Source organism: Aquarana catesbeiana, linkage group LG04 (assembly GCF_042186555.1).
Source record: "Aquarana catesbeiana isolate 2022-GZ linkage group LG04, ASM4218655v1, whole genome shotgun sequence".
NCBI classification, from domain to species: Eukaryota; Metazoa; Chordata; class Amphibia; order Anura; family Ranidae; genus Aquarana; species Aquarana catesbeiana.
The window spans coordinates 689,987,009-690,007,197 of NC_133327.1; the positions used below are offsets into that span (position 1 = coordinate 689,987,009).

General features: G+C 47.9%; 1 protein-coding gene across 1 annotated transcript in view; it reads left to right on the top strand.

Annotated features, from left to right (window-relative positions):
* SLC4A1AP (solute carrier family 4 member 1 adaptor protein) overlaps positions 1 to 20,189 on the top strand; it is a 62,157-nt gene that overhangs the window by 19,322 nt on the left and 22,646 nt on the right. Inside the window, 6 exon segments of the mRNA XM_073628768.1 lie at positions 1,262 to 1,401; positions 2,347 to 2,507; positions 3,972 to 4,040; positions 14,737 to 14,743; positions 15,358 to 15,547; positions 20,022 to 20,121. Coding sequence (XP_073484869.1) covers positions 1,262 to 1,401; positions 2,347 to 2,507; positions 3,972 to 4,040; positions 14,737 to 14,743; positions 15,358 to 15,547; positions 20,022 to 20,121 — 667 coding nt within the window.

The following is a 20,189-nucleotide window of genomic DNA, read 5'->3' on the forward strand; positions in this document are numbered from 1 at the left end:
GGGGTATTTGTACTGGGGGGTATTTGTACTGGGGGGTGATTGTACTGTCCTGGCATTTTTGGCTTCGAGAAATGAGATCGTCCGTCAGTACATCAGGATTGATCGATTTTCAGATATATATCACATAGTTTGCGGATTCTATAACTTTCCTACAGACTAAATAATATTCACTGAATTGGGTTATTTTCACCAAAGAAATGAAGCAGAATATATTTTTGGCCTAAATTTATGAAAATTATTTATTTGCAAAATTATATAACAAAAAAAAAAAAACACATCGTTCGGTCTTTTTTTTCGTTTTATCGATTTTTCGTTTTATTAGCAAAAAATAAAAATCCCAGTAGTAATGAAAGGGGTTGTAAACGTTTTTCACCTTAATGCATTCTATGTATTCAGTGGTGTCGGTCAGACTCACCCACATCTCCCATCTAGGTAAAGGGCCTATGACGGAGGCTCTTTACCACATGATCAGCCGTGTCCAATCACAGCTGATCGCGGTGTAAACAGGGAAAAGCCGTGTATCGCCCTTTCTACCACTCGCACTGACAGACGCAAGTAGAAGGAGAGCCGATTGGCTGCACTCCTGACAGGGGGGGGGGGGGGGTCTGCACTGATTGATTATCAGTGCATCCCCCCTCCCCCAAGGATGCCCACCCATGACCACCAGGTAAGCCCACTAGAGCCCACCAGGGATGGCAATCATTGCCATTAGGGATGACACTCTGTGCCCATCAGTGCCACCTATGAGTGCCCATCAGTGCTGTATCCGGTGCCACCTATCAGTGCTGCATAGAAGTGCCATCTCATCAGTGCCCATCAAGGAAGGAGAAAACTTAATTATTTACAACGTTTTGTAAGAGAAATGAAGAAAAACATTTATTTTTTTCAGAATGTTCGTACTTTCTGTTTTGTAGCGCAAAAAATAAAACCCCCAGAGGGGATCAAATACCACCAAAAGAAAGAGCTCCGTTTGTAGGGGGGAAAAAAAATGACCAAAATGTTTGGGTACAGCGTCGCACGACCGTGCAATTGTCATTCAAAGTGCGACAGCGATGAAAGCTGAAAATTGGTCTGGGCAGAAGGTGTATAAGTGCCCCCCGGTATTGAAGGGGTTAAAAACCGGTGAATTATCTGCCCTCGGTGTTCATGTTTCCATGTTGGGGGAGGGGCGGACGGGGCAGGAGGTGATGTTTCTCCAGGTTGCTCCTGACCAATCTTGAAGGTTGGGTGAATCTCATGATCCATTTGTGTTCCTCATCAGGTTACCGGCAGACGATTCCAATGGGAAGCAGCTGGTAGCGGAAGTCAGCCATTCTGGTAAGAAGAAGGAGGCGGCCAATCTCTGCGCTCTGGAGGCGTGCCGCACGCTGGACATGAGAGGCTTGCTCCGCCAGGAGGCTGGTGAGTGCCACTGCTGAGGGATTTGCTAAACGTGGTTAAAGTGGAACCTTCAGTCATTTCTTCATCTTTTCATCTATTAAATCTTCTGCTCTTTTGTTGTTGTTGTTGTTGTTTTATCTTTGGATAGTAAAACCATTATTTTTTTCTGCCAGTAAATCCCTTATACAGCCCACTTCCTGTTTCCTGTCTGGTCATTAGCCTAGGAATATGACATCATACACAGCTCTCTTTCTCTCTCACTCTCCTGAGAGTTTACCAGGAAGGGAGGGGGGATGAGTCATAAGAGGACCAATGAGAGCTGCAAAGCTGGGGGTGTGTCTCTGTGTAAATACAGGAAGTGGACAGGCAGCAACTTCAGCTGCCCACAGTTAAAATGGCTGGAGGGAGATTTCTGCAGCATATTTGGCAAGTACAGAATCTCAGTATATATAAAATAACATGCAAAGTGGTTGGAGGGAAGCTTCAGAATGACAGAGATGTTTTTATTACTTGAAAAAAGACACAAGTCCCAACTTTCTCCTTCCTTCCTTCCTTCCTTCCTTCCTTCCTTCCTTCCTTCCTTCCTTCCTTCCTTCCTTTTCTTCCTTTTCTTCCTTCTCATTCTTCCTTCCTTTCTTCCTTCCCATTCTTCACTTCTTCCTTCCTTCCTTCCTTCCTTCCTTCCTTCCTTCCTTCCTTCCTTCCTTCCTTCCTTCCTTCCTCTCTTCCTTCCTCTTCCTTCCTTCCTCTTCCTTCCTCTTCCTTCCTTCCTCTTCCTTCCTTCCTCTTCCTTCCTTCCTCTTCCTTCCTTCCTCTTCCTTCCTCTTCCTTCCTTCCTCTTCCTTCCTTCCTCTTCCTTCCTCTTCCTTCCTTCCTCTTCCTCTTATTCTTCTTTCCTTCCTTCATCGAAGCCTTTGGTCCCAGAGTGATAAATTCCAGCTCTAAACTCACCTTTTCTACTTCTAGTTTCACGGAAAAGAAAATCCAAGAAGTGGGAGGACGAGGATTTCTACGACAGTGACGATGACACATTCCTCGACCGTACCGGGCTCGTGGAGAAAAAGCGTCTGAGCCGCATGAAGAAGGCCGGCAAGATCGAGGAAAAACCGGAAACCTTCGAGTCCCTGGTGAGTGCCGGAGAGAATTATCCATGACCACTTCCCTATCCCGTCATAGAACATGCACTGCGGCGGGGCGGATCGTGCGGGCGCAATCACATGCTGTATATCACAAAATTTACACATTTTGTGTGAATCTTTTCTTCTATCTTTTCATGTGACAACACTGAAGAAATGACACTTGTCTACAATGTAAAGTAGTGAGTGTACAGCTTGTATAACAGTGTAAATTTGCTGTCCCCTCAAAATAACTCAACACACAGCCATTAATGTCTAAACCGCTGGCAACAAAAGTCAGTACACCCCTAAGTGAAAATCTCCAAATTGGGCCCAATTAGCCATTTTCCCTCCCCGGTGTCATGTGACTCGTTAGTGTTACAAGGTCTCAGGTGTGAATGGGGAGCAGGTGTGTTAAATTTGGTGTTATCGCTCTCACTCTCTCATACTGGTCACTGGAAGTTCAACATGGCACCTCATGGCAAAGAACTCTGTCGCTGTCACGCGCCCCCCCCCCCCCCCCCCTCTCCCGCTGCTGCCAATACTGGGCTCTCCCGAACGATCGGGAAGTCCGGGAGCGGCGGCATCCATCCCCGGCCTCACAGTGACAGGAGCTAAAGCTGTCGGAACCGACAAGCATTGATTTATGTCGTCACTTCCGGTTGCGGCTCTTCGTTTGTTGCTATGCGGCCAGTGAAGCAGCCGGTCAGATCGATCTGTGTCTGATTGGCTGCATAGACCCCCCCCCCCCCCCCCGCCCAACTCTCCATAAAGAGTGCCTGTGATTGCTATTGCTGTCAAAAGGGATGTTTACATTCATTTTGGCTGCAATAAGACCCCTTTCGCACTGCGTCAGCGCTCAAGCGCCGCTCGTTTTTAGCGCTGTTAAGCGGCACTTTTAACCCAAAGCAAGGGTTGAAAGCTCCTGTGTTTCGGCGCTTCCAAAACTCTTTTCAGGACCTGACCATTCATTTCAATAAAATAGAAAAAAATGATATACAAATGTCATTTGTGTACAGTGTTACAAGACCGCGCAATTACCAGTTAAAGTAATTGTAACTGACAATTGTTTCTTCTCCTGAGCAAGCAAGACTGTGTGTGTCTGCTTATATTAGTGGGGGTTTGCTTCTTGTTTTTGTTTTTTGGTTTTTTTTTTTAATACTTTATTCGGACTAAACAATAAAATGATACTATTACATAATAACCAAATTCAGCAGAGGAGATCAGCCGGTGCAGCGCGGCAAGACTGAAATCCTCCCTCCATGTTTAATGTGTCTCTCAGCAGTTCATTCGGCCGGGCTGGGCCCAAGATAACTATTTAAAGGGACATTAACCACTTCCATACTGGACGGGCGGCCCTGCCGCAGTATATGTATGTGGGGGGGCGGCCCTTAAGTGGTTAAATAAGATCGGCACACCAGTCTGGCCAGTAATGATTTTTGCTGGAAGTATAACTGACTCTCTTTTCTCTCCTAGACCGCTAAACTGGAGCGCGTGGAAAAGGAAATCTTGGAGGTAGCGGCAAAACTGAGACATCTCAGACAGGTAATGTAGTCCTCACGTCCTATATGACCGGTCCCTGCTGCACCCTGCAGCCTCGGCTCTGACCAGAAAAGAGGAATTCAACCTTAAGGTTGTTTCCTTAACCTCTTCAGCCCGGGAAGATTTTACCCCCTTCCTGACCAGAGCGCTTTTTGCAATTCGGCACTGCGTCGCTTTAACTGACAATTGCGCGGTCGTGAAAAAGTTGCACCCAAACAAAATTGACGTCCTTTTTTTCCCACAAATAGAGCTTTCTTTTGGTGGTATTTGATCACCTCTGCGGTTTTTATTTTTTGCGCTATAACAAAAAAAGAGAGACAATTTTGGGAAAAAAGCATTATTTTTTTACTTTTTGCTATAATAAATATCCCCCCAAAATATATAAAAAAAACACATTTCTTCCTCCGTTTAGGCCGATACGTATTCTCCATATTTTGGTAAAAAAAATCACAATAAGCGTGTACTGAGTTATAGCGTCTACAAAATAGGGGATAGATTTATGGCATTTTTTATTATTTTTTTATTAGTAATAGCGGCGATCTGCGATTTTTATCATGACTGCGACATTATGGCGGACACATCGGACAATTTTGACACATTTTTTGGGACCATTGCCAATTATACAGCGATCTCAGGTGTGAATGGGGAGCAGGTGTGTTAAATTTGGTGTTATCGCTCTCACTCTCTCATACTGGTCACTGGAAGTTCAACATGGCACCTCATGGCAAAGAACTCTGTCGCTGTCATACCCCCCCCCCCCCCCCCTCCCCGCTGCTGCCAATACCGGGCTCTCCCGAGCGATTGGGAAGTCCAGGAGCGATGCGATCGGCGGCATCCATCTCCGGCCTCACATTGACAGGAGCTAAAGCTGTCAGAACCGACAAGCATTGATTTATGACGTCACTTCCGGCTCTACGTTTGTTGCTATGCGGCCAGTGATGCAGCCGATCAGATCGATCTGTGTCTGATTGGCTGCATAGACCCCCCCCCCCAACTCTCAGATTTGTAGCAGTGAGAGCCATTGGCTCCTGTTGCTGTCAATCAAATGTTGGTGGGCGGGGCTGAGCTGCACGCTTTGTGTTAATAGCTGGGTGACACCTTGGAAAGCGGCTTTTGATGGGGGCGGGGAGGAGCCTGGAGCGCTGACGAGGGGGGGGACCTGAGAAGAGAAGGATCGGGGCTGCTCTGTGCAAAACCATAAGGCTGGGTTCACACTATTGTGAGTTGGACGAGAGTCCGTCCCGTTCCCGTCCCCATCCCTCCCACCCGACGTCCAATTCGCATATCGGGAGATTATGACCAGCTCTCACGTCTTATCTCCGGTTCACACATCTCCGGAGCGAATTGCACAGGAGTCCTGAGCGTCTTCTGGTCCAAATTCAGCCAAAAATTCAGACTGAAATCAGACCTGATACGGTGAGCAGGGGGGACGCACAGGACACAAAGCAGGTGTTGTGGTGTGTCTTCATGGTGTGTGTCTTTATTTATATATATATATACGCTCATAAGTTTACATACCCTGGCAGAATTTATGATTTCTTGGCCATTTTTCAGAGAATATGAATGATAACACAAAATCTTTTCTCTCACTCATGGTTAGTGTTTGGCTGAAGCCATTTATTATCAATCAGCTGTGTTTACTCTTTTTATATCATAATGACAACAGAAACTACCCAAATGACCCTGATTTAAAAATATATATATATATATATATATACACACAGGTGCATCACATTTAAATTTGAATATTATCAAAAAGTTAATTTTATTTCAGTAATTAAACTCATATATTTTATATATAGATGCGTTACACACAGAGTGATGTATTTCAAGCGTTTTTTTTTTTTCTTTTAATGTTGATTATGCCTTACAGCGAGTGATGCCCCAAAATTCAGTATCTCAGAAAATCAAAATATGACATAAGACCAATAAAAAAAAAAAAGTGATTTTTAATCCAGAAATGTTGTCTTGGTGAGAAGTCTGTCCGTGTACAGTATAGTAAAGTCTGTCCGTGTACAGTATAGTAAAGTCTGTCCGTGTACAGTATAGTAAAGTCTGTCCGTGTACAGTATAGTAAAGTCTGTCCGTGTACAGTATAGTAAAGTCTGTCCGTGTACGGTAGAGTAAAGTCTGTCCGTGTACGGTAGAGTAAAGTCTGTCCGTGTACGGTAGAGTAAAGTCTGTCCGTGTACGGTAGAGTAAAGTCTGTCCGTGTACGGTAGAGTAAAGTCTGTCCGTGTACGGTAGAGTAAAGTCTGTCCGTGTACGGTAGAGTAAAGTCTGTCCGTGTACGGTAGAGTAAAGTCTGTCCGTGTACGGTAGAGTAAAGTCTGTCCGTGTACGGTAGAGTAAAGTCTGTCCGTGTACGGTAGAGTAAAGTCTGTCCGTGTACGGTAGAGTAAAGTCTGTCCGTGTACGGTAAAGTCTGTCCGTGTACGGTAGAGTAAAGTCTGTCCGTGTACGGTAAAGTCTGTCCGTGTACGGTAAAGTCTGTCCGTGTACGGTAGAGTAAAGTCTGTCCGTGTACGGTAGAGTAAAGTCTGTCCGTGTACGGTAAAGTCTGTCCGTGTACGGTAGAGTAAAGTCTGTCCGTGTACAGTATAGTAAAGTCTGTCCGTGTACGGTAGAGTAAAGTCTGTCCGTGTACGGTAAAGTCTGTCCGTGTACGGTATAGTAAAGTCTGTCCGTGTACGGTAAAGTCTGTCCGTGTACGGTAGAGTAAAGTCTGTCCGTGTACGGTAAAGTCTGTCCGTGTACGGTAGAGTAAAGTCTGTCCGTGTACGGTAAAGTCTGTCCGTGTACGGTAGAGTAAAGTCTGTCCGTGTACGGTAAAGTCTGTCCGTGTACGGTAGAGTAAAGTCTGTCCGTGTACGGTAGAGTAAAGTCTGTCCGTGTACGGTAAAGTCTGTCCGTGTACGGTAGAGTCTGTCCGTGTACGGTAGAGTCTGTCCGTGTACGGTAGAGTCTGTCCGTGTACGGTAGAGTCTGTCCGTGTACGGTAGAGTCTGTCCGTGTACGGTAGAGTCTGTCCGTGTACGGTAGAGTAAAGTCTGTCCGTGTACGGTAGAGTAAAGTCTGTCCGTGTACGGTAAAGTCTGCCCGTGTACGGTAGAGTAAAGTCTGCCCGTGTACGGTAAAGTCTGCCCGTGTACGGTAGAGTAAAGTCTGTCCGTGTACGGTAAAGTCTGCCCGTGTACGGTAGAGTAAAGTCTGTCCGTGTACGGTAAAGTCTGTCCGTGTACGGTAGAGTAAAGTCTGCCCGTGTACGGTAAAGTCTGCCCGTGTACGGTAGAGTAAAGTCTGTCCGTGTACGGTAAAGTCTGCCCGTGTACGGTAGAGTAAAGTCTGTCCGTGTACGGTAAAGTCTGTCCGTGTACGGTAAAGTCTGTCCGTGTACGGTAAAGTCTGTCCGTGTACGGTAAAGTCTGTCCGTGTACGGTAAAGTCTGTCCGTGTACGGTAAAGTCTGTCCGTGTACGGTAAAGTCTGTCCGTGTACGGTAAAGTCTGTCCGTGTACGGTAAAGTCTGTCCGTGTACGGTAAAGTCTGTCCGTGTACGGTAAAGTCTGCCCGTGTACGGTAAAGTCTGCCCGTGTACGGTAAAGTCTGCCCGTGTACGGTAAAGTCTGCCCGTGTACGGTAAAGTCTGCCCGTGTACGGTAAAGTCTGCCCGTGTACGGTAAAGTCTGCCCGTGTACGGTAAAGTCTGCCCGTGTACGGTAAAGTCTGCCCGTGTACGGTAAAGTCTGTCCGTGTACGGTAGAGTCTGTCCGTGTACGGTAGAGTAAAGTCTGTCCGTGTACGGTAAAGTCTGTCCGTGTACGGTAAAGTCTGTCCGTGTACGGTAAGTCTGTCCGTGTACGGTAGAGTAAAGTCTGTCCGTGTACGGTAGAGTAAAGTCTGTCCGTGTACGGTAAAGTCTGTCCGTGTACGGTAGAGTAAAGTCTGCCCGTGTACGGTAGAGTAAAGTCTGTCCGTGTACGGTAGAGTAAAGTCTGTCCGTGTACGGTAGAGTAAAGTCTGTCCGTGTACGGTAGAGTAAAGTCTGTCCGTGTACGGTAGAGTAAAGTCTGTCCGTGTACGGTAGAGTAAAGTCTGTCCGTGTACGGTAGAGTAAAGTCTGTCCGTGTACGGTAGAGTAAAGTCTGTCCGTGTACGGTAGAGTAAAGTCTGTCTGTGTACGGTAGAGTAAAGTCTGTCCGTGTACGGTAGAGTAAAGTCTGTCCGTGTACGGTAGAGTAAAGTCTGTCCGTGTACGGTAAGTCTGTCCGTGTACAGGTAGAGTAAAGTCTGTCCGTGTACGGTAGAGTAAAGTCTGTCCGTGTACGGTAAAGTCTGTCCGTGTACGGTAGAGTAAAGTCTGTCCGTGTACAGTATAGTAAAGTCTGTCCGTGTACGGTAGAGTAAAGTCTGTCCGTGTACGGTAAAGTCTGTCCGTGTACGGTATAGTAAAGTCTGTCCGTGTACGGTAAAGTCTGTCCGTGTACGGTAGAGTAAAGTCTGTCCGTGTACGGTAAAGTCTGTCCGTGTACGGTAGAGTAAAGTCTGTCCGTGTACGGTAAAGTCTGTCCGTGTACGGTAGAGTAAAGTCTGTCCGTGTACGGTAAAGTCTGTCCGTGTACGGTAGAGTAAGTCTGTCCGTGTACGGTAGAGTAAGTCTGTCCGTGTACGGTAAAGTCTGTCCGTGTACGGTATGAGTCTGTCCGTGTACGGTAGAGTCTGTCCGTGTACGGTAGAGTCTGTCCGTGTACGGTAGAGTCTGTCCGTGTACGGTAGAGTCTGTCCGTGTACGGTAGAGTCTGTCCGTGTACGGTAGAGTAAAGTCTGTCCGTGTACGGTAGAGTAAAGTCTGTCCGTGTACGGTAAAGTCTGCCCGTGTACGGTAGAGTAAAGTCTGCCCGTGTACGGTAAAGTCTGCCCGTGTACGGTAGAGTAAAGTCTGTCCGTGTACGGTAAAGTCTGCCCGTGTACGGTAGAGTAAAGTCTGCCCGTGTACGGTAAAGTCTGCCCGTGTACGGTAGAGTAAAGTCTGTCCGTGTACGGTAAAGTCTGCCCGTGTACGGTAGAGTAAAGTCTGTCCGTGTACGGTAAAGTCTGTCCGTGTACGGTAAAGTCTGTCCGTGTACGGTAAAGTCTGTCCGTGTACGTAAAGTCTGTCCGTGTACGTAAAGTCTGTCCGTGTACGGTAAAGTCTGTCCGTGTACGGTAAAGTCTGTCCGTGTACGGTAAAGTCTGTCCGTGTACGGTAAAGTCTGTCCGTGTACGGTAAAGTCTGTCCGTGTACGGTAAAGTCTGCCCGTGTACGGTAAAGTCTGCTCCGTGTACGGTAAAGTCTGCCCGTGTACGGTAAAGTCTGCCCGTGTACGGTAAAGTCTGCCCGTGTACGGTAAAGTCTGCCCGTGTACGGTAAAGTCTGCCCGTGTACGGTAAAGTCTGCCCGTTACGGTAAAGTCTGCCCGTGTACGGTAAAGTCTGCCCGTGTACGGTAAAGTCTGCCCGTGTACGAGGTAAAGTCTGCCCGTGTACGGTAAAGTCTGCCCGTGTACGGTAAAGTCTGTCCGTGTACGGTAGAGTCTGTCCGTGTACGTAGAGTAAAGTCTGTCCGTGTACGGTAAAGTCTGTCCGTGTACGGTAAAGTCTGTCCGTGTACGGTAAAGTCTGTCCGTGTACGGTAGAGTAAAGTCTGTCCGTGTACGGTAGAGTAAAGTCTGTCCGTGTACGGTAAAGTCTGTCCGTGTACGGTAGAGTAAAGTCTGCCCGTGTACGGTAGAGTAAAGTCTGTCCGTGTACGTTAGAGTAAAGTCTGTCCGTGTACGGTAGAGTAAAGTCTGTCCGTGTACGGTAGAGTAAAGTCTGTCCGTGTACGGTAGAGTAAAGTCTGTCCGTGTACGGTAGAGTAAAGTCTGTCCGTGTACGGTAGAGTAAAGTCTGTCCGTGTACGGTAGAGTAAAGTCTGTCTGTGTACGGTAGAGTAAAGTCTGTCCGTGTACGGTAGAGTAAAGTCTGTCCGTGTACGGTAGAGTAAAGTCTGTCCGTGTACGGTAAAGTCTGTCCGTGTACGGTAGAGTAAAGTCTGTCCGTGTACGGTAAAGTCTGTCCGTGTACGGTAAAGTCTGTCCGTGTACGGTAAAGTCTGTCCGTGTACGGTAGAGTAAAGTCTGTCCGTGTACGGTAGAGTAAAGTCTGTCCGTGTACGGTAAAGTCTGTCCGTGTACGGTAGAGTAAAGTCTGTCCGTGTACAGTATAGTAAAGTCTGTCCGTGTACGGTAGAGTAAAGTCTGTCCGTGTACGGTAAAGTCTGTCCGTGTACGGTAGAGTAAAGTCTGTCCGTGTACGGTAAAGTCTGTCCGTGTACGGTAGAGTAAAGTCTGTCCGTGTACGGTAAAGTCTGTCCGTGTACGGTAGAGTAAAGTCTGTCCGTGTACGGTAAAGTCTGTCCGTGTACGGTAGAGTAAAGTCTGTCCGTGTACGGTAAAGTCTGTCCGTGTACGGTAGAGTAAAGTCTGTCCGTGTACGGTAGAGTAAAGTCTGTCCGTGTACGGTAAAGTCTGTCCGTGTACGGTAGAGTCTGTCCGTGTACGGTAGAGTCTGTCCGTGTACGGTAGAGTCTGTCCGTGTACGGTAGAGTCTGTCCGTGTACGGTAGAGTCTGTCCGTGTACGGTAGAGTCTGTCCGTGTACGGTAGAGTCTGTCCGTGTACGGTAGAGTAAAGTCTGTCCGTGTACGGTAGAGTAAAGTCTGTCCGTGTACGGTAAAGTCTGCCCGTGTACGGTAGAGTAAAGTCTGCCCGTGTACGGTAAAGTCTGCCCGTGTACGGTAGAGTAAAGTCTGTCCGTGTACGGTAGAGTAAAGTCTGTCCGTGTACGGTAAAGTCTGCCCGTGTACGGTAGAGTAAAGTCTGCCCGTGTACGGTAAAGTCTGCCCGTGTACGGTAGAGTAAAGTCTGCCCGTGTACGGTAAAGTCTGCCCGTGTACGGTAGAGTAAAGTCTGTCCGTGTACGGTAAAGTCTGTCCGTGTACGGTAAAGTCTGCCCGTGTACGGTAGAGTAAAGTCTGTCCGTGTACGGTAGAGTAAAGTCTGTCCGTGTACGGTAGAGTAAAGTCTGTCCGTGTACGGTAGAGTAAAGTCTGTCCGTGTACAGTAAAGTCTGTCCGTGTACGGTAGAGTAAAGTCTGTCCGTGTACGGTAAAGTCTGTCCGTGTACGGTAAAGTCTGTCCGTGTACGGTAAAGTCTGTCCGTGTACGGTAAAGTCTGTCCGTGTACGGTAAAGTCTGTCCGTGTACGGTAAAGTCTGTCCGTGTACGGTAAAGTCTGTCCGTGTACGGTAAAGTCTGTCCGTGTACGGTAAAGTCTGTCCGTGTACGGTAAAGTCTGTCCGTGTACGGTAAAGTCTGCCCGTGTACGGTAAAGTCTGCCCGTGTACGGTAAAGTCTGCCCGTGTACGGGTAAAGTCTGCCCGTGTACGGTAAAGTCTGCCCGTGTACGGTAAAGTCTGCCCGTGTACGGTAAAGTCTGCCCGTGTACGGTAAAGTCTGTCCGTGTACGGTAGAGTCTGTCCGTGTACGGTAGAGTAAAGTCTGTCCGTGTACGGTAAAGTCTGTCCGTGTACGGTAAAGTCTGTCCGTGTACGGTAGAGTAAAGTCTGTCCGTGTACGGTAGAGTAAAGTCTGTCCGTGTACGGTAAAGTCTGTCCGTGTACGGTAGAGTAAAGTCTGTCCGTGTACAGTATAGTAAAGTCTGTCCGTGTACGGTAAAGTCTGTCCCGTGTACGGTAGAGTAAAGTCTGTCCGTGTACGGTAAAGTCTGTCCGTGTACGGTATAGTAAAGTCTGTCCGTGTACGGTAAAAGTCTGTCCGTGTACGGTAGAGTAAAGTCTGTCCGTGTACGGTAAAGTCTGTCCGTGTACGGTAGAGTAAAGTCTGTCCGTGTACGGTAAAGTCTGTCCGTGTACGGTAGAGTAAAGTCTGTCCGTGTACGGTAGAGTAAAGTCTGTCCGTGTACGGTAGAGTAAAGTCTGTCCGTGTACGGTAGAGTAAAGTCTGTCCGTGTACGGTAGAGTCTGTCCGTGTACGGTAGAGTCTGTCCGTGTACGGTAGAGTCTGTCCGTGTACGGTAGAGTCTGTCCGTGTACGGTAGAGTCTGTCCGTGTACGGTAGAGTCTGTCCGTGTACGGTAGAGTCTGTCCGTGTACGGTAGAGTCTGTCCGTGTACGGTAGAGTCTGTCCGTGTACGGTAGAGTAAAGTCTGTCCGTGTACGGTAAAGTCTGCCCGTGTACGGTAGAGTAAAGTCTGCCCGTGTACGGTAAAGTCTGCCCGTGTACGGTAGAGTAAAGTCTGTCCGTGTACGGTAAAGTCTGTCCGTGTACGGTAGAGTAAAGTCTGTCCGTGTACGGTAAAGTCTGCCCGTGTACGGTAAAGTCTGCCCGTGTACGGTAGAGTAAAGTCTGTCCGTGTACGGTAAAGTCTGTCCGTGTACGGTAAAGTCTGCCCGTGTACGGTAGAGTAAAGTCTGTCCGTGTACGGTAGAGTAAAGTCTGTCCGTGTACGGTAGAGTAAAGTCTGTCCGTGTACGGTAGAGTAAAGTCTGTCCGTGTACGGTAGAGTAAAGTCTGTCCGTGTACGGTAAAGTCTGTCCGTGTACGGTAAAGTCTGTCCGTGTACGGTAAAGTCTGTCCGTGTACGGTAAAGTCTGTCCGTGTACGGTAAAGTCTGTCCGTGTACGGTAAAGTCTGTCCGTGTACGGTAAAGTCTGCCCGTGTACGGTAAAGTCTGCCCGTGTACGGTAAAGTCTGCCCGTGTACGGTAAAGTCTGCCCGTGTACGGTAAAGTCTGCCCGTGTACGGTAGAGTAAAGTCTGCCCGTGTACGGTAAAGTCTGCCCGTGTACGGTAAAGTCTGCCCGTGTACGGTAGAGTCTGCCCGTGTACGGTAAAGTCTGCCCGTGTACGGTAGAGTCTGCCCGTGTACGGTAGAGTCTGCCCGTGTACGGTAGAGTCTGCCCGTGTACGGTAGAGTCTGCCCGTGTACGGTAGAGTCTGCCCGTGTACGGTAGAGTCTGCCCGTGTACGGTAGAGTCTGCCCGTGTACGGTAGAGTCTGCCCGTGTACGGTAGAGTCTGCCCGTGTACGGTAGAGTCTGCCCGTGTACGGTAGAGTCTGCCCGTGTACGGTAGAGTCTGCCCGTGTACGGTAGAGTCTGCCCGTGTACGGTAGAGTCTGCCCGTGTACGGTAGAGTCTGCCCGTGTACGGTAAAGTCTGCCCGTGTACGGTAAAGTCTGCCCGTGTACGGTAAAGTCTGCCCGTGTACGGTAAAGTCTGCCCGTGTACGGTAAAGTCTGCCCGTGTACGGTAAAGTCTGCCCGTGTACGGTAAAGTCTGCCCGTGTACGGTAGAGTAAAGTCTGCCCGTGTACGGTAAAGTCTGCCCGTGTACGGTAAAGTCTGCCCGTGTACGGTAAAGTCTGCCCGTGTACGGTCAAGTCTGCCCGTGTACGGTCAAGTCTGCCCGTGTACGGTCAAGTCTGCCCGTGTACGGTCAAGTCTGCCCGTGTACGGTCAAGTCTGCCCGTGTACGGTCAAGTCTGCCCGTGTACGGTCAAGTCTGCCCGTGTACGGTCAAGTCTGCCCGTGTACGGTCAAGTCTGTCCGTGTACGGTCAAGTCTGTCCGTGTACGGTAGAGTCAAGTCTGTCCGTGTACGGTAGAGTCAAGTCTGTCCGTGTACGGTAGAGTCAAGTCTGTCCGTGTACGGTAGAGTCAAGTCTGTCCGTGTACGGTAGAGTAAAGTCTGCCCGTGTACGGTAGAGTCAAGTCTGTCCGTGTACGGTAGAGTAAAGTCTGTCCGTGTACGGTAGAGTAAAGTCTGTCCGTGTACGGTAAAGTCTGTCCGTGTACAGTATAGTAAAGTCTGTCCGTGTACGGTAAAGTCTGTCCGTGTACGGTAAAGTCTGTCCGTGTACGGTAAAGTCTGTCCGTGTACGGTAAAGTCTGCCCGTGTACGGTAAAGTCTGCCCGTGTACGGTAGAGTCTGCCCGTGTACGGTAGAGTAAAGTCTGCCCGTGTACGGTAGAGTAAAGTCTGCCCGTGTACGGTAGAGTCTGTCCGTGTACGGTAGAGTCTGTCCGTGTACGGTAGAGTCTGTCCGTGTACGGTAGAGTCTGTCCGTGTACGGTAGAGTCTGTCCGTGTACGGTAGAGTCTGTCCGTGTACGGTAGAGTCTGTCCGTGTACGGTAGAGTCTGTCCGTGTACGGTAGAGTCTGTCCGTGTACGGTAGAGTCGAGTCTGCCCGTGTACGGTAGAGTAAAGTCTGCCCGTGTACGGTAGAGTAAAGTCTGCCCGTGTAGAGTATAGGATGCACTCAATACTTGGTCGGGGCTGCTTTTGCATTAATTGCGGCATCAATGCGGCGTGGCATGGAGACGATCAGTCTGGGGCACTGCTGAGGTGTTATCAGGTTGCTTTGATATCTCATCTGTATTGTTGGGTCTGGTGTGTCTCATCTTCCTCCTGACAATCCCCCGCAGATTTTGTATGGGAGGGTTCTCAACTCCTGTCCTCAGGATCTGCTAACAAACCAGACTTTATGTATTACCTTGGGGGGGAGATGTAGACTAGAATACGGCAATCACTGAGCAGCACATGATATCACCTGCGATGTATTTCGGTTCTCTTGCACACCTGGCCTGTTGGTGGGTCCTGAGGACAGGAGTTGAGAACCTCTGCTCTATGGGGTTTAGGTCAGGTGAGTTTGCTGGCCAATCAAGCCCAGTGATATCATGATTATGTGACCAGGTATTGGTAGTTTTGGCAGTGTGGGAGGTGCCAAGTCCTGCTGGAAAATGAAATCAGAATCTCCATAAAGCTGGTCATCAGAGGGAAGCATGAAGAGCTCTAGAATTTCCTGGTAGAGAGCTGCACTGACTTTAGACCTGATAAAACACAGAGGACCAACACCAGCCAATGACATCTCCCCAAATTATCACTGACTGTGGAAACTTCACACTGGACCTCGGGCAACTTGGATCCTGTGACTCTCCACTCTTGTGAAAAAAAAAAAAATGATATAAATGTCATTTGTGTACAGCGTTGCATGACCGTGCAATTACCAGTTAAAGTAGCAGTGCTGAATAGCAAAATATGGCCTTGTCATGGGGGGGGGGGGGTGGTAAAACCTTCCTGGGGGGTGAAGGGGTTAAAGTGTTAGCATCGCATAAATGTGTGGAATAAATCTGCACTATATCTAGCGTGTCTGAGCCGGATGCGCGGTTGTGCTGCCATTTCAGTCTATTTATCATAACTGTGGCGCTCCTTCCTCCCCGCAGGTGTGACCCCGCCCTCCGCGCAGGACCCCCTGGACGCCTTCATGACAGAGATGAGAGCCGGGAGCTCTATGGACAGCGTGTCCCGGAAGAAGCTTCACCTGCAGACCCTGGAGCTGAGGAAAGAGCAGCAAAGGCTGATGAGTCTGATAAAGATTGTCCAGCCAACCAAACTCCCCGAGCTGAAGGCCAAGTGAGTCTCCCGATTCAGTATTCACACCGCGCGTTGTCTGTCCGTCCCCCCCACCCCCCGGGGGAAATCTCCTCTGTAGCTGCGTCTTTCCAATTTACGGCTTATGAACCTCTTGTAGAGAAGGTGATAAAGTATTCTCTACGTCCTGAGACTGGAGAGCGAGCAAAACGCGCCCGTCCATATCTCTCTACGGTGCTGTTACCTTTCCTAAACAATAACTCACCCGTTACATTGTATCAAATACGACGTCAGAGATTTCCCGGGGGGGGGGGGGGGGGGGGGGGGGAGAACTCAATATCTGCAAATAAAAGCAGCATTGCATCCGGAGACTTCCATAACTGGGTCATAGTGTTCAATAAATAGGTCTTAACTTCTTAAAGGGACAGCCCACTCCCAACAAAAAATATTCAGGCGCATGCAGAAATGATCCACATGGTCTCTTCTATGGCCACTTCCTGTTTTCATGCAATCTTTCCGCGGCTCATTATTGCTCTGGACCGGCTTCTCCTCATAGTAACAATGGTGAACCATAAAGATAAATAATGGTAAGAATGTCATAAGCTACAAGCTGTGTTCAATGAACTATACCATATAGGAGCTCCACCACTAAGTGCCGGAGTGCTGGAGCTCCTATATGGTATAGTTCATTGAACACAGCTTGTAGCTTATGACATTCTTACCCATTATGGATTAATTTATAAGATAGGGCAGCGCCACCTGTACTCCCAAATTATCTATTATATCTATGTAATTAGACCCCTTGGGGAACTAATTAGGGATAGGCAGCATCTCTTACATTGTCCTAAGCGCGGATTCATCTAATTATAAAGATAAATAACACTTGCCGACCACCGTATAGCGGTTTTACTAGAGGGTGGCGGCTGTGCGCAGGATCACGTGTGTGTGTATACATACATACATGTATGTTTGTGTATATATTGAGATATTATATATATATTATATATATATATATATATATATTATGTGTGTGTGTATATGTATGTATGTGTGTGTGTGTGTGTGTGTGTGTGTGTGTATATATATATATATATATATATATATCTATATATATCTATATATATAGATGATATATATATATCTATCTCTCTATATATATAGATATATATATATATATATATATTATATATATATATATATATATATCTCTATCTCTATATATATCTATATATATATATATCTATCTCTATATATATCTATATATCTATATATTATACATATATATATATATATGATCCTGCACTTCCGGGTGATTATGTACAGCGGGAGCCAATCAGCGGGTACTGCGGACTCGATGTACACTGTAAAAAAAAAAAACCCGCCGATCGTTCAGTACAAAGGCAGAACGGCAGTCTATGGAAACAAGGCAGATTGCTATTCTGTCAGTACAGAAGGTATTGATCCTGTGTCTCTGCAAAGCAAGGGCACCGATCGATGCATTTCCCTAGTACAAGCACCTCCCCCACAGTACACAAACACTGGTTAGGCCACACACTTGAAGCGGAGTTCCACCCAAAAGTGGAACTTCCGCTCATCTGATTCCTCCCCCCCTCAGGTGCCACATTTGGCACCTTTTAAGGGGGGGGGGTGTGGATACCTGTCTACTACAGGTATTTGCACCCACTTCCTGGAATAGACTCCACACTACCCTCCCCCTCCCCCCCCCCCCCCCCCCTCTCCTGGGAAACACACGGGTCCCAGGAGATAGCAGGGACCACTTAGGACGCGCAGCGAGACTCGCGCATGCGCAGTAGGGAACCGGGAAGTGAAGCCGAACGCTTCATTTCCTGATTCCCTCACAGAGAATGGCGGCGGGGGCAGCTGAGAGTTTCATCGGCTTCGGCTGCCGACATCGCTGGACCCTGGGACAGGTAAGTGTCCATTTATTAAAAGTCAGCAACTGCAGTATTTGTAGCTGCTGGCTTTTAATATTTTTTTTTTTTTTTTTAGGTGGACTCCCTCTTTAAAGGATATGTAAAGGTTCATTTGTGCAAAACCAACTGCATAGGTTTTTTTTGAGTGGCCCCAAACCTCCTCTTCTGGGGTCCCTCAGCGGCGCTCCTCGTTCCTCCTTTTCTCGAGTGTCCCATTGGAGTGCTGCTCTCCCTCGGGCGGCACCCGTGCGGGCGCGCTCCCGTGTCCTGCTGCTGCGTCCCTTGACACAGACAGTCACTGGTCCCCAAAAAATGTCAGTGTCCGATTTGTCCGCTGCAATCTCGCAGTCGCTCGCTATAAGTCGCTATTCGCCTCCATTACTAGAAAAAAAATATAAATAAAAATTCCATAAAAATGTCCCAAAGTTTGTAGACGATATAACTTTTTTGCGCAAACCAATCAATGACTCCCAGAGGCATGATGGGACTTGTAGTTCTGCAACAGATGGAGGGCCCCAAGTTGCCTCCCCCTTGTCTAGATCATAGAGGTGATCAGAGACGATTTGGTCTCTCTTCCCCTCTATGGCCAGCTGTGTTGTTTCCCGGGCTCACCGGTATGAACCCGGGAGAAACACTTGGCAGGCAGCGGGGAGGAGGAATGGCGGCAATCAGTGACTTATAGAGGGACTGCGATATTGCAGCAGACAAATCGAACACTAACACTTTGTGGGAACCAGTGACACAAATACAGTGCTACAAATATGCACTGTCACCATACTAATGACACTGGCTTGTAGCTTGGAAGGGGTTAACATCTAGGGGTGCTCAAAGGGTTAAATATGTGCCTATCCAGTGTTTGTGTACTGTGGGGGAGCTGCTTTTACAAAGGGTTGTGCTGGGTTTCATTCTCTGCTTTGTGGGGAAAGAAAATCCATGACTTCCCCGCTGACAGGACAGAGCTCTGCATTGTGTACAGTGCGTCCGGAAAGTATTCGCTGCACTTCGCTTTTTCCACATTTTGTTATGTTACAGCCTTATTCCAAAATTAATTAAATTCATTATTTTCCTCAAATTATACAAACAATCCCCCCTAATGACAACGTGAAATAAGTTTGTTTAAAGTCTTTGCATATTTATTAAAAAAAAAGAAATGAAAAAAATCTCATGTACATAAGTATCTCAGGCTCCTCCCATGTACAATAAGTATCTCAGGCTCCTCCCATGTACAATAAGTATCTCAGGCTCCTCCCATGTACAATAAGTATCTCAGGCTCCTCCCATGTACAATAAGTATCTCAGGCTCCTCCCATGTACAATAAGTATCTCAGGCTCCTCCCATGACACTCAGAATTGAGCTCAGGTGCCTTCTGTTTCCACTGATCATCCTTGAGATGTTTCTACAACTTGATTGGAGTCCACCTGTGGTAAATTCAGGTGATTGGACATGATTTGGAAAGGCACACACCTGTCTATAGAAAGGTGCCACAGGTAACAGTGCATGTCAGAGCACAAACCAAGCCGTGAAGCCCAAGGAATTGTTTGTAGACCTCAGAGACAGGATTGTATGGAGGCACAGATCGGGGGAAGGGTACAGAAACATTTCTGCAGCATTGAAGGTCCCAATGAGCACAGTGGCCTCTATTATCTGTAAATGGAAGAAGTTTGGAATCACCAAGACTCTTCCTAGAGAGGTCCAACCGGCCAAACTGAGCAATTGGGAGAGAAGGGCCTTAGTCAGGGAGGTGACCAAGAACCCGATGGTGACTGACTTGGTTGCATTAGAGGAGCCTGTGATGCTTGTGTGCATGGGAGGAGCCTGTGATGCTTGTGTGCCTGGGAGGAGCCTGTGATGCTTGTGTGCATGGGAGGAGCCTGTGATGCTTGTGTGCATGGGAGGAGCCTGTGATGCTTGTGTGCATGGGAGGAGCCTGTGATGCTTGTGTGCATGGGAGGAGCCTGTGATGCTTGTGTGCATGGGAGGAGCCTGTGATGCTTGTGTGCATGGGAGGAGCCTGTGATGCTTGTGTGCATGGGAGGAGCCTGTGATGCTTGTGTGCATGGGAGGAGCCTGTGATGCTTGTGTGCATGGGAGGAGCCTGTGATGCTTGTGTACATGGGATTTTTTTCCTTTTTTTATTTTTAATAAATTTTCAAAGATTTCAAACCAGCTTCTCTCATGTTGTCATTATGGGGGATTGTTTTTAGAATTCTGAAGAAAATGAATTTAATTCCATTTTGGAATAAGGCTGTACCATAACAAAAGTGTGGGAAAAGTGAAGCACTGTGAATACTTTCCGGACGCACTGTATATGTAAGTTATATGGTCAGCAAGTGGTTAATATGGAATTGTGCCCCTTCCAGCCATGAAATGAGGGCGGGGCTCTATCTGATTTGCTGCAGTTTCTAATGCACACTGTGAGAAGTTCACAGTGTGCAGTGAAAGGAAGTCGTTTCTGTCCAGGAGAGGAGCCGCTACACCTGTGCAAGACTGAAGTGTATCCCCGGAGTGTTGGGGTACAGCTGCTGGTCTGAGAAATATCCGGGGAGGATGTTGAACTGAACTTTTCTGCTTTCTTTCTCAGCTCAGCGACCGAAGACCCCAAGGTGAAGAAGCTGACCTTACCCTTGTTTGGGGCCATGAAGGGAGGAAGCAAATTCAAGCTGAAAACCGGCACTGTTGGGGTAAGAAGTCGTACAAATGCCCCCCCCCCCAACCCCCACCCCACCGCCGCTCGATCCGGAGCTAATCA